General features: G+C 44.5%; 1 protein-coding gene across 1 annotated transcript in view; it reads left to right on the forward strand.

Annotated features, from left to right (window-relative positions):
• Positions 1-1,028: 1,028 nt before the first annotated feature.
• The window catches only part of LOC121546180 (FYVE, RhoGEF and PH domain-containing protein 1-like), a 187,385-nt gene continuing 174,201 nt past the window's right edge, over positions 1,029-14,212 (forward strand). The window contains exon 1 of the mRNA XM_041857247.2: positions 1,029-2,335. Coding sequence (XP_041713181.2) covers positions 2,155-2,335 — 181 coding nt within the window. The 5' untranslated portion in view covers positions 1,029-2,154. The remainder of the gene's footprint in view (positions 2,336-14,212) is intronic.

Here is a 14,212-nt window from a genome sequence, read left to right on the forward strand (position 1 = left end):
TCTGGATGCTGCCTTTTACACACACTGAAACACCAGCAAGGGTTTTCACAGCACTCTCTTAAAAACACAATTATTCATATTAAAGAACCACTTTGGGTGTTTCAGAGTCCTTCCATTCTGTTTGGAAAATACATTCAGTGTATCATAACACTTACATTGGGTTTACATTCAAACACCCTCCAAACACCAGATCTCACCTTAGTGCACTACCTTTCAAACAACGACGATGTTTTGAGTCTTTCTATTTTAACAGTGTGTATAAAGCAGGCAGACAGGCATCGAGGCATTCAGTTACTGTTCGATTGAACGTTAGAATGGGCAAAAACGAATGTCCTTAGCGGTTTTGAGCGTGGTATGATCGTCGGTGCCAGGCGCGCCGGATCCAGTGTCTCAGAAACGGACGGCCTCCTGGGCTTTTCACGCACTACAGTGTCTAGGGTTTACCGAGAAACAAAAAACATCCAGTCAGCGGCAGTCCTGTGGGCAAAAACAGCTAATTGATGAGATGTCGAAGGAGAATGGCAATAATTTCCATGCCCCGAAGAATTCAGGCTGTTCTGGAGGCAAAGGGCGGGGTCCGACCCGGTACTAGATGGGTGTACCTAATAAACTGGCCACTGAGCGTATATTCTATTCTATTCAGTCTCATTGACTATCATTTAAACTAGTGAATAATAACTGTTCTATTCGATTCGATTCAGTTCTAGGTCCAGTCAGCAGTGTGGAGGAACTCAGCCCACTGACCCTGTCCACTGGGCCAAGTGACCGGTAACTGGGTCAGACTCTTCTCTCACTACCCCCTCTTCATATTCTCCTTTAGCTACTGTTGATACTATATGTATTGTTTTTTAGGCTACATGTATTGGAAACAGTTAGGCCCAGTAATCATACAATGGAAGCCAGTAACAGCTGTTGACTTTTGGAGGATTAAAACAACTAGGAATCATCTCAACGTTTTGCTTTAGAGAGATGGCAGAGGAGGGGGGCTGAGACTGGTTTCATATGTCGACAGGAATAACGCACACAGGAGCAGGGAAAGAGAGGAGGACAGAAGGAGAGGAGAGAAGGAGGGGGTTAAGTTCAACAAATTCAAGGAATTGCAGTTTGATGGCGTTGTCGGAAGTTTCACAGAATGGAAAACTAACTGGCGGGGGACCGACCATAAAGGCGAAATTGATGACAAATTGATGCACCTAAAATAAATTCAAGGATTCAATTGACATTTTTTTTATTTTTATGTTGGAATGACGAGTTTAAAGAAGTTTGAAGACGGGGTTTGAATGTAGGGGTTAGAAGAAGCTGAGGTTGCATATTTTGAATTCACGTTTCCAGTGGAAACCGGGACGGAGGAAAAAAGTGGCGGACAGAATCAGAAGGAACGATGTGAGCCGAGACGAGCAGTCACTTCTATAATGTGGATAATATTTTAATCACTTTTGTTTTGCGCATGGCCTTTTAAACATGTTTCTTTTCAAGAGCGGGTCAGACGGAGGAAAACTTTGTTTAGTCCAGAATGGGCATTGACTTGCCATTAGTTTTTTTAGTAACCTACTTGGATACAGTCGTGAAGAAGATACTTTGTAGCCGACCCCTTTCCCCAAGAATGTCGGATTTTTAGAGAGACGCAGTGAGCCATTCTTGGACGCAACAATGTGGCCAACTTCAATGATGGCTTATTGTAACTTTATTGCAACAATTGCCATGATCGGTATCCTTGTGGATTGCAACCTAAATTCATTTTCATTGTATTTTGCAGTGAAAGAAATCAATAATATTTTGGCATCGGTTAGACGAATAAAATCAATATCTATTTGATGGCTTTTTCAGTCGTTGGTAGAGATTTTGATCGGGTTTCCACTCGTACTGTGAAGCTCACCCAGGAGGACTGCAGTTTGGTGGATGAAAGATTGGAGCCCCTTTCTACTGACACGGGACAACGACTCGAACCAACGGACCAGTCCGGGGACAGGCTGCTCGCTCAAGCGCCTGGTGGTCGCCCCACATGAAACCCTGCACTCAGAATATCCAGATTTTGTGAGGATTTAACGCAACAACCCTAAGGAATCTTATCTAATCTGATTTACTTTTGTGAGATAACCCGCATCCTATCCTGTAGGCCATGCTGTGCCTGTGTAAACTGTGACCAGGGCAGGTATGCAGTTGAACCGACCGAAGAGCGCTTTGGTGACGAGCTTCAGCCTGCGGATGCCCCCGGAGACTGCAGCCAGTAGGACTACCAGTACCGGTTCCTTCTCCAGCCAGTTCAAAACAATGCGCTTCTCCTACCACATCAGCAGCGGCATTCCAAGTCCACAACCGCCGCTGCGCAGGATACGTGAGTTGGCGTCCTATTTGCTTTAGTTACACAGATGGTATAGGTCAGGCTGTAGGTTATGTCAAGCACTTTCTTATAAAGATAGAGCATTTCCCGGTGAAGTTGCCTCCCACTGGGCACAGATGTTGGTTCAACGTAATTTAATTGAAATAAAGTGGAAACAACGTTGATTCAACCCAGTGGGCTGGTACTCCAGTTACTACATTGTTATGGTAACAATCAGTTGTTGATTGACATCTGCACACATACACACACACACACACACACACACACACACACACCCCACACACACCCACACACACACACACACACACACACGCACACACACACACACCCCCACACACACACCCACACACACACACACACACGCACACTCACCACTGTCATCACTGATGGTTTATTATGATAAGCACCCGTGTTGAACAGAGTCTGTTGTCATTCTAATAACAGACCTTTCATACCTCAGTGCCTCTTCCTGATCCTTTTATTCTCTGAATTGCTTTGACAGACAGACGATGTTAACTCATGCAAGAGCACTTCATTTCCCCGTTAATATGCTTGAGTGTTGGACAAAATGAGAGGACTTGGCAAGGTGAAATAAATGCACTCATGTTGAAGTGTACATTTAGTTCCCTCTAGGTCGGTAAGAAAGGTTACAGTAACTGAAGGATCTGAAGCAGCAGCATGTGTAATGGACAGGCTACCCAGTAAACACAAGACGTTGGAAAGACATCTTTAGACATGTGTAATGGACAGGCTACCCAGTAAACACAAGACGTTGGAAAGACATCTTTAGACATGTGTAATGGACAGGCTACCCAGTAAACACAAGACGTTGGAAAGACATCTTTAGACATGTGTAATGGACAGGCTACCCAGTAAACACAAGACGTTGGAAAGACATCTTTAGACATGTGTAGTGGACAGGCTACCCAGTAAACACAAGACGTTGGAAAGACATCTTTAGACATGTGTAATGGACAGGCTACCCAGTAAACACAAGACGTTGGAAAGACATCTTTAGACATGTGTAGTGGATAGGCTACCCAGTAAACACAAGACGTTGGAAAGACATCTTTAGACATGTGTAGTGGATAGGCTACCCAGTAAACACAAGACGTTGGAAAGACATCTTTAGACATGTGTAATGGACAGGCTACCCAGTAAACACAAGACGTTGGAAAGACATCTTTAGACATGTGTAATGGACAGGCTACCCAGTAAACACAAGACGTTGGAAAGACATCTTTAGACATGTGTAATGGATAGGCTACCCAGTAAACACAAGACGTTGGAAAGACATCTTTAGACATGTGTAATGGACAGGCTACCCAGTAAACACAAGACGTTGGAAAGACATCTTTAGACATGTGTAATGGACAGGCTACCCAGTAAACACAAGACGTTGGAAAGACATCTTTAGACATGTGTAATGGACAGGCTACCCAGTAAACACAAGACGTTGGAAAGACATCTTTAGACATGTGTAGTGGATAGGCTACCCAGTAAACACAAGACGTTGGAAAGACATCTTTAGACATGTGTAGTGGATAGGCTACCCAGTAAACACAAGACGTTGGAAAGACATCTTTAGACATGTGTAGTGGATAGGCTACCCAGTGAACACAAGACGTTGGAAAGAGTGTGTCCCATTCCAGGCTGTCATTGTTTACATACAGATCAGTATCTTCAGGTTTAAAGTGGGAGATATAACCACATAACAACCTCATGATGCATTTCATTTTGATTGACCCTTTACATAATATGTAATGAACTGCAGTAGTATCTTCTAATAGACTGAGTTATATCACATAGAGAGAGGGAGTGAGACATGAGAGAGAGAGAGAGAGAGAGAGAGAGAGAGAGAGAGAGAGAGACAAGAGTGACAGACACGAGAGAGCGCGAGAGAGAGAGAGATAGAGAGAGAGAGGGAGACACGAGAGAGAGAGAGACAGACACGAGAGAGAGAGAGAGAGAGAGAGAGAGACGAGAGAGAGAGAGACAGACACGAGAGAGAGCGAGAGAGAGAGAGAGACGAGAGAGAGAGAGAGAGAGGGAGACGAGAGAGAGAGCGAGAGAATGATAGAGAGAGAGAGAGAGAGAATGATAAGAAGAGATAGAGAGAGATGGAGAGAGAGAAAGAGAGAGCGAGAGAGAGAGAGGCTGGCTTATGTACAGTATGGGTCAAACACTCTCCTAGAAAGAAAATGTTCTAGAACCTAAATGGGCTCTTTGGCTGTCCCTTCATAAGAAGGAATTCCCCTCGACTACGCACACAAACTGGGGAAAACAAACATTCTTTCCCATTGACCCTAACTTCGTAGTCGATTTATTGTTACACTGAAATAACAAAACATGGCGAAAAGCTTCTGTGTTTTTCAATGTACATGTAACCAGGTCAAAGATCCCGACCTGCGGTTCCCAATGCTCCCACGTAGGGAAATAGAGCCTGCGGTTCCCAATGCTCCCACGTAGGGAAATAGAGCCTGCGGTTCCCAATGCTCCCACGTAGGGAAATAGAGCCTGCGGTTCCCAATGCTTCCACGTAGGGAAATAGAGCCTGCGGTTCCCAATGCTCCCACGTAGGGAAATAGAGCCTGCGGTTCCCAATGCTCCCACGTAGGGAAATAGAGCCTGCGGTTCCCAATGCTCCCACGTAGGGAAATAGAGCCTGCGGTTCCCAATGCTCCCACGTAGGGAAATAGAGCCTGCGGTTCCCAATGCTCCCACGTAGGGAAATAGAGCCTGCGGTTCCCAATGCTCCCACGTAGGGAAATAGAGCCTGCGAGAAGAGCCCTGTGGCTTCAGGGTATTCGGCGTGGGAGAGTGGGAAATTGTGTCCAAGTAGGCTACACATAGCTATGTGTGTGGAAAACATTTAATCACACGCAAGACACGTTTAGTGTAGTCCGTTTGTAACTCCACTCACTACTTGTAGCTGTATACTCAGTTTGTTTTGTGTTGTTGGTCCTGGATAGCTTAATGTTCCTGTTGGTAGCTAGCTAGCTAACACCCACTCACCCACTTGGCTGCTAGCGCCGTCATGAAAAGGGGCGTGAGGGAAGCCCTACAATATAACACTTTTCTAAGTAGTGAGAACGCTCGGGAGCAGGCGACGTTGAAAATCTTTAGACATGTTGTACTTTTCTTAAATGTAGTTGTGTAATTGACTTAAGCATGCAGACAGCAAGAAAATTGCGTTTGAAGAAGGTCAAGTTTTTTTTGCTGTGAGCTAACGGGGGTAGCCCATGGTAAACACAGGTTGATTTCCCACCAAGGCGGGCGGGGGCCGCAACGTTCTATCTAATACTGAATGGGAGTATAGGAGAACCCTTTTGGGTTCCAGGTAGAACCCTTTTGGGTTCCAGGTAGAACCCTTTTGGGTTCCAGGTAGAACCCTTTTGGGTTCCAGGTAGAACCCTTTTGGAACAGGTATCAGTACTGCTCCTTTAGCACTCATCTCATCAAGCTGTGTGTTGACGTTACAGCTACAATAGCCATGTTTGGATTCAGATGTGTACCAGTCAGTATTCCTGTGTCTACCCGTCACCGTGGCACATTTACTCAGGCACTGCACTGTGAAATCCTATTAAACTGGAGATGATGGAGGATGGATCGCTATGAGGTGGAATATAAACTGTAGATGGAGGATGGATCGCTATGAGGTGGAATACAAACTGTAGATGGAGGATGGATCGCTATGAGGTGGAATATAAACTGTAGATGGAGGATGGATCGCTATGAGGTGGAATATAAACTGTAGATGGAGGATGGATCGCTATGAGGTGGAATACAAACTGTAGATGATGGAGGATGGATCGCTATGAGGTGGAATACAAACTGTAGATGATGGAGGATGGATCGCTATGAGGTGGAATGCAAACTGTAGATGGAGGATGGATCGCTATGAGGTGGAATATAAACTGTAGATGGAGGATGGATCGCTATGAGGTGGAATACAAACTGTAGATGGAGGATGGATCGCTATGAGGTGGAATATAAACTGTAGATGGAGGATGGATCGCTATGAGGTGGAATGCAAACTGTAGATGGAGGATGGATCGGTATGAGGTGGAATATAAACTGTAGATGGAGGATGGATCGCTATGAGGTGGAACTGTAGATGGAGGATGGATCGCTATGAGGTGGAACTGTAGATGGAGGATGGATCGCTATGAGGTGGAATGCAAACTGTAGATGGAGGATGGATCGCTATGAGGTGGAACTGTAGATGGAGGATGGATCGCTATGAGGTGGAACTGTAGATGGAGGATGGATCGCTATGAGGTGGAACTGTAGATGGAGGATGGATCGCTATGAGGTGGAATGCAAACTGTAGATGGAGTAGTCCCTGTCTGTTTCTGTCCCTGGCTGTCATTGGACATGGAGACGGGGATGGAAGACAGACACATTGACATGCAGCCACAGACCAAAACAATGTGGCCTGTATGATAGTCTATTGATGGAGCGCCACACGTTATTTACAACAGTGGAAGGTGGATCACATGTCTTGGTTATACAGCTACACATGGAATCCACCCAAACAGAACGAACAGAGAAAACAGATATCCAGATAGAATACATATCATGCAAGACAGATGGGGCTAATGTAAAATCTGTCGATCAGAAACACTCACCCCGTACCCCCCCCCCGCTGTACTTCTAAACAGGCTGTATTGAGTACTTTACAGTGTTTTAGGGGCTTAGTGTTGAAGGAAAGAGGAAACGGACAACATGACCATGATAGACAAGAAGATTATAATGTATTCCCTATATAGTGCTCGATGGGCCCTGGTCGAAAGTAGTGCACTATATAAGGTATAGGATGCTGTTTGGGAAGCACCCTGTATCTCCTGCGTTTCTCATGAAATCATCATCATATTATTATTATTATTATTATTATTCTGAACATTTAATCCTCCTCAGATGTTGAAGTAGGATCCTCTACTTAAACCACTAATCGTAATTTGAACTCTTGTTGTTCTAAAAACATTTTTTATCCTGATCACTTAAGACAGATGGGGTGAACAGAGTTGCTATGGCAACAGTGAGACAGATGGGGTGAACAGAGTTGGGGTGTGTGTGTTAGTGTGTGTGTGTGTGTGTGTTAGTGTTTGTGTGTGTGTGTGTGTGTGTGTGTGTGTTAGTGTGTGTAAAACCATAGCTATGGGTGTTAAACATCTGTTCTGGCCTAAATAAAGTGAACCCCTCAACCAAAACACACACACACACACACACACACACACACACACACCTACACACACACCTACACACACACACACACACACACACACACACACACACACACACACACACACACACACACACACACACACACACACACACACACACACACACACACACACACACACACACACACACACACCTACACACACACACACACACACACCTACACACACACACACACACACACACACACACACACACCATTCTCTCCATCTGTCTCACTGTTGCCATAGCAACGTGACAAGGATGAAATTGTACAGTGTAGAGACCATCATGAGTTCTGATACTACCACAGATTGCAGTGTGCATAATCACAGTCCCTGCAGCTGAAAGATTAAATCCTCATGAGGGGAAACAGCGCCGTTGTTATTGTTTTGGTTTTGTTGATGAAAACGGAGGAGAGGTTCAAAATTGCATAGGAATAAAATCAACTGTATATGCATTGAGCTTGTCTGAGGCTTTTAGCGTACTGTTTGATTAAATAAGACACAAATGACTCAAGAGGGAGCCAGAGATCAGAATAACCACAAGAAAAAAAACTTAACCTGACCGTGACCATCCTCCTCCCGCTCCTTCTGGCTTTCGCAGATTTACTTTAAGTTGCCGGTAACCTTTCTCATGTGTAATGGCAATTTATCTTACCATTTTCTCCTATCTGAGTACCAGTTATGGTTTTCATATGCACATTTTCGTGGAACAGTTTCATTTAATTTAAAATAACTATCTCAAAACCATTGTCATGTGGTTAATCAAAATTCTATCCAAATGTAAATGAAAATGATACAAACCTAAAAAGTAACTTCTATTGCCAACTACACTGAACAAAAATAAAAAACGCAACATGTAGGTCCCATTTTACATGACGCTCTTATCCAGAGCGACTTACAGTTAGTGAGTGCATATATATATATATTTTTCATACTGGCCACCCATGGGAAACAAACCCACAACCCTGGCATTGCAAACACCATGCTCTACCAACTGAGCTACATCCCTGCCGGCCATTCCCTCCCCTACCCTGGACGAATTGTGCACCACCCCCATGGGTCTCCCGGTCACGGCCTGCTACGACAGAGCCTGGATTCGAACCAGGATCTCTAGTGGCACAGCTAGCACTGCGATGCAGTGCCTTAGACCACTGCGCCACTCGGGAGGCTATGTCCCATGTTTCATTAGCTTAAATAAAAGATCCCAGAAATGTTTTGCAGAATTTTTTTACATCCCTGTTAGAGAGCATTTCTCCTTTGCCAAGCTAATCCATCCACCTGACAGGTGTGGCTTATCAAGAAGCTGATTAAACAGCATGATCATTACAGAGGTGCACCTTGTGCTGGGGACAATAAAATGTGCAGTTTTGTCACACAACACAATGCCACAAATGTCTCAAGTTTTGAGGGAGCGTGCATTTGGCATGGTGACTACAGGAATGTCCACCAGAGCTGTTGCCAGAGAATTGAATGTTAATTTCTCTAACATAAGCCACCTCCAACGTCATTTTAGGGAATTTGGCGGTACGTCCAACCGCAGACCACGTGTAACCACGCCAGCCCTCCAGATCTGGCTTCTTCACCTGTGGGATCATCTGTGACCAGCCAGCTGGACAGCTAATGAAACTGAGGAGTATTTCTGTCTGTAATAAGGCCCTTTTGCGGGGAAGAACTTGTTCTTATTGGCTGGGCCTGGCTCCCCAGTGGGTGGGCCTGGCTCCCAAGTGGGTGGGCCTGGCTCCCCAGTGGGTGGGCCTGGCTCCCCAGTGGGTGGGCCTGGCTCCCCAGTGGATGGGCCTGGCTCCCCAGTGGGTGGGCCTGGCTCCCCAGTGGGTGGGCCTGGCTCCCCAGTGGGTGGGCCTGGCTCCCCAGTGGGTGGGCCTGGCTCCCCAGTGGGTGGGCCTGGCTCCCAAGTGGGTGGGCCTGGCTCCCAAGTGGGTGGGCCTATGCCTTCCCAGGCCCACCCATGGCTGCGCACCTGCCCAGTCATGTGAAATCTATAGGTTAGGGCCTAATGAATTTATTTCAATTGACTGATTTCCTTATATGAACTGTAACTCAGTAAAATTGTTGAAATTGTTTCAGGTTGCGTTTATATTTTTGTTCAGTATATGTAATGGGGAATTGATAGACACTAACAATCAAACGCAAACAATTCACACAATGAAGTTATGAAACAATGAATGTGCACAAACTGGCGGGAGAGAGTGCATTCTGGAGAGAGACATTGTGCATCTTAGCCACGCTCCCCTTCTTGTTGGACTGTGCCATCCCCACGGCCTCGTGCCATCCCCACGGCCTCGTGCCATCCCCACGGCCTCGTGCCATCCGCACGGCCTCGTGCCATCCCCACGGCCTCGTGCCATCCCCACGGCCTCCGCAATGGATTAGTCTTAGCCTCCGCAATGGATTAGTTCCCTGAGATGGGCGCGATTAAGACAGGTGCCATTAAAAAAATGAAATATATATATATTTACTACTGATCGATGTAAGAAAATCTCAGTCGACCAACAGCCAGCCTATCGACCAAACAATCGACCAGTCGACTAATTGGGGTCAGCCCTAACTGAGTGGAATACATTATCCTACTGACATTATCGTCGAGTCAGATACATTATCCTACTGACATTATCGTAGAGTCAGATACATTACCCTACTGGCATTATCATCAAGTCAGATGCATTACCCTACTGGCATTATCATTGGGTTGAATACATTATCATCCCGACATTATCATTGAGTTGAATGTTAAAAATTGAATACATTATCCCACTGACATTATCATTGAGCTGAATACATTATCCTACTGACATTATCATTGAGTTGAATACATTATCCTTAGCTGACGTTCACTGGGGCTTGGTTATCATCAGGACACCATTCAGTTGAAAGTATAGTGTGGTTCCTAATGGATAAGTAATACTGTATAAAACAGAAGAGCTGTTTCAGATTGTGCTCTGCTCTAGCCTGAAATCCAGAACCTGTTTTGTGCTAACATGCCTTGTACTCCATGTCATATGCCAAACATTTTGCATGACAAGGAGTGGCAAGGAATGGAATGTTAGCACAAACAGACAGATACCCAAGCTAGCTTGGTTGAGCTCATGAAATGCAGCATTCATTCTAGTTCAACTAGACTAGCACTGCTCTGCAGCATTGTAACATTTTCTGTCTTGTTCCCTCCAATCCTTAGTATAACACTGCATGATTGTACCTATTGCCATAGCATAGTGAGCTTTAAGCAACTTTTATTTTTTAGTTAGACCGACTGTGAGATTTCAAAGGAATCAATATTTTCTCCTCGCTGCGTTTTTCACTGCTTGGTTGAACTGTTAACTGTGCGTCAGGGTCATTGTAAGATCCGGTGCTCATATTCATGATATCTACACGATGAGAGAGGTGACTGTCTCCACAGGCAGAGTGTGGACTTGGGAGTTCAGGTGAACGTCACATCCCACCTTGGAGATCCCGCACACCTGACACCTGTCAGCACTTCAAACCTGACACCTGTCATCACTACAAAACAACAACATGTTCTAAAGGTAACCAATGAAAATCAGATGCCCACACCTATCTGTTAGAACAAACTTAAATTACAAATACCCCAAATACTTACGATCCCCTCAGTAAACATGTTGGAACAGATTTGTCCAGTACGGGTGTAAATACTTCCATGCATTCCCCATTTATTTGATTTTTTTGTCATTTAGCAGACGTTCTTATCCAGAGCAACTTACAGGAGCAATTAGGGTTAAGTGCCTTGCTCAAAGGCACATCTGTCTCCATCGATAACATTCATTCTTGGCACCATGCGATCCTTTATCAGTTGTTACTTCTCTCCGCTGTGTCTAGAACACTATCTGGATATGGTTTCCATGGCAAAAATGAAAACACGAAGCAGACCAAAAACTATTTGGTCCTTTAAAAACCTGCCGTGTGTCAAATATTGTGTGCTACAGCCTGGTAAAATTAACGTGACTCTGGATGAAAACATAATGATGTTAGTTTCCAGCGTTAAAAATGTTTTCCTAAAGAAGTTAAAACCGCTTTGTGTTTTGTTTCCTTGCCCCGATACTAACGAGCATCGCAATACTGGTATTGCCTGTGCGCATATATAATAATAATAATAATAATAATAATAATAATAATACGCCATTTAGCAGAGGCTTTTATCCAAAGTGCTCTACCAGCTGAGCTACAGAGGACCACATGACAGACAGTTGGAGGAGGGTGTAGTAATCCTGCTGTAGGACTCATTGCCGGCCAGCACTAGCAGGTCAAACGAACGGCTAAAATGAACGAGTCACTCAGAAAAATGAATCATGATTATCGAGTTAGTCGAAATGTGTTGTTAAAAATAAATGAATCGTTCGCAAACCGCACATCACTGCCACCTGGCTTGAGGTGCTGCGGAACAGAGAGAGCAGACGTTACACTGCATAACCTCTCTGATTCAGCAGACTTTACACTGCATAACCTCTCTGATTCAGCAGACTTTACACTGCATAACCTCTCTGATTCAGCAGACGTTACACTGCATAACCTCTCTGATTCAGCAGACGTTACACTGCATAACCTCTCTGATTCAGCAGACTTTACACTGCATAACCTCTCTGATTCAGCAGACTTTACACTGCATAACCTCTCTGATTCAGCAGACTTTACACTGCATAACCTCTCTGATTCAGCAGACTTTACACTGCATAACCTCTCTGATTCAGCAGACTTTACACTGCATAACCTCTCTGATTCAGCAGACTTTACACTGCATAACCTCTCTGATTCAGCAGACTTTACACAGCATAACCTCTCTGATTCAGCAGACTTTACACAGCATAACCTCTCTGATTCAGCAGACTTTACACTGCATAACCTCTCTGATTCAGCAGACTTTACACTGCATAACCTCTGATTCAGCAGACTTTACACTGCATAACCTCTCTGATTCAGCAGACTTTACATTGCATAGCGTCTCTGATTCAGCAGACTTTACACTGCATAACCTCTCTGATTCAGCAGACTTTACACTGCATAACCTCTCTGATTCAGCAGACTTTACATTGCATAGCGTCTCTGATTCAGCAGACTTTACACTGCATAACCTCTCTGATTCAGCAGACGTTACACTGCATAACCTCTCTGATTCAGCAGACTTTACATTGCATAACCTCTCTGATTCAGCAGACGTTACACTGCATAACCTCTCTGATTCAGCAGACTTTACATTGCACAACCTCTCTGATTCAGCATAGCGCTCAGCTGCCTCAGTATCGGCCCAACTGGTTCAGTGCAGGATCCTGAGACAACTTAAACTGCATGATAATGCATGTCCTATCCCAGCGTTTCCCAAAACTCGGTCCTGGGGACACCAAGGAGTGCACATTTTGGTTTTTGCCCTAGCACTATACAGCTGATTCAAATTAACTCATCATCAAGCTTTGATTATTTGAATCAGCTGTGTAGTGCTAGGGCAAAAACTAAAATGTGCACTCCTTGGTGGGTTGGGAAACGCTGTCCTATCCTATACTATCCTATGCTGAAGAACCAGCGGATTCACATCCTGTCCCACAAATATCAGAGTGGAAATTCCCTTTTGGGGGATTATTGACGATAACAACTTATAAAGGCTTAATAACCAGCCATATCCTCTCTACAAAGAGGTCAGTTAAAACACATGGGATTGGAAGTTCTCCTGGGATTGTTGAAGATAACAACTTATAAAGGCTTAAACCCTGTCTAAGCTGGGGGGGGGGGGGTTGTACTAAGCTAACATATGGAATTGTTTTAAGATGGTCATACCAAGGATTATTTAGCTATTTACATTTTAAGACCCCTTAAGGTATCAAAATATATATTTAAAAAAATATTCGATGAAACATTGAATTTGGCCCCACTGCTATTAGCCCATAGAAACATTTTATTATAATTTTTTTTTTTTTTACACATTTTTAACCTCTTATTTTAGGCTCTAAACTACTTCCATATACAGTACACTTCCATTAATTTTTTTAAACTTGTAGCTGGATACCATCAGACGAGTCGTGAGGCTTTGTGTTCGTGCTAGATCAAAATAACCAACATGTACAGTATTGTGTTCATGAGAGACTCACGTTTCCTTAAGAGGGGTCATATTAGTGTGTAGCCCAAACTGTTCGGACGCTACAGACAGGAAGTTGGCAGACAGGAAGTTGGTAGATCTGCAGTACCAATTTCAGACGAGTCCAGTGATGCTTGTTGGTGGGGGGGGTCGTAGAGCAAAGCGGAGAACACCAGTGAGTCTCATCTTTTCCATAGAGGTGTCGTAATCGAGGTACCAAACCGTTCGGGCGCTACAGACGATTACGTGAGAAGACGGGACGTCTCCTGGTCTGACAAACACCGCTGTAGCTCGGCCACCTTTCACCGCGGATGCGGAAGGGCGACATCGGCGGATGCGGTGGATTGAGACGCAGATATCTCCAGTTTAAACAGACAGATTTTGATAGGGATTTTTTTCTAATTAGAATTCCAAGGGGCCGTATCCTCTCTACCACGAGGTCAGTTAAAACACATGGGATTGTAACTTCTCCTGGGATTATTTTAGAAAACAATTTATAAAGGCTTAATAACCAGCCATACCTTCTCTACAATGAGGTCAGTTAAG

This window comes from Coregonus clupeaformis, chromosome 30 (genome assembly GCF_020615455.1).
Source record: "Coregonus clupeaformis isolate EN_2021a chromosome 30, ASM2061545v1, whole genome shotgun sequence".
In the NCBI taxonomy this organism is placed as follows: Eukaryota; Metazoa; Chordata; class Actinopteri; order Salmoniformes; family Salmonidae; genus Coregonus; species Coregonus clupeaformis.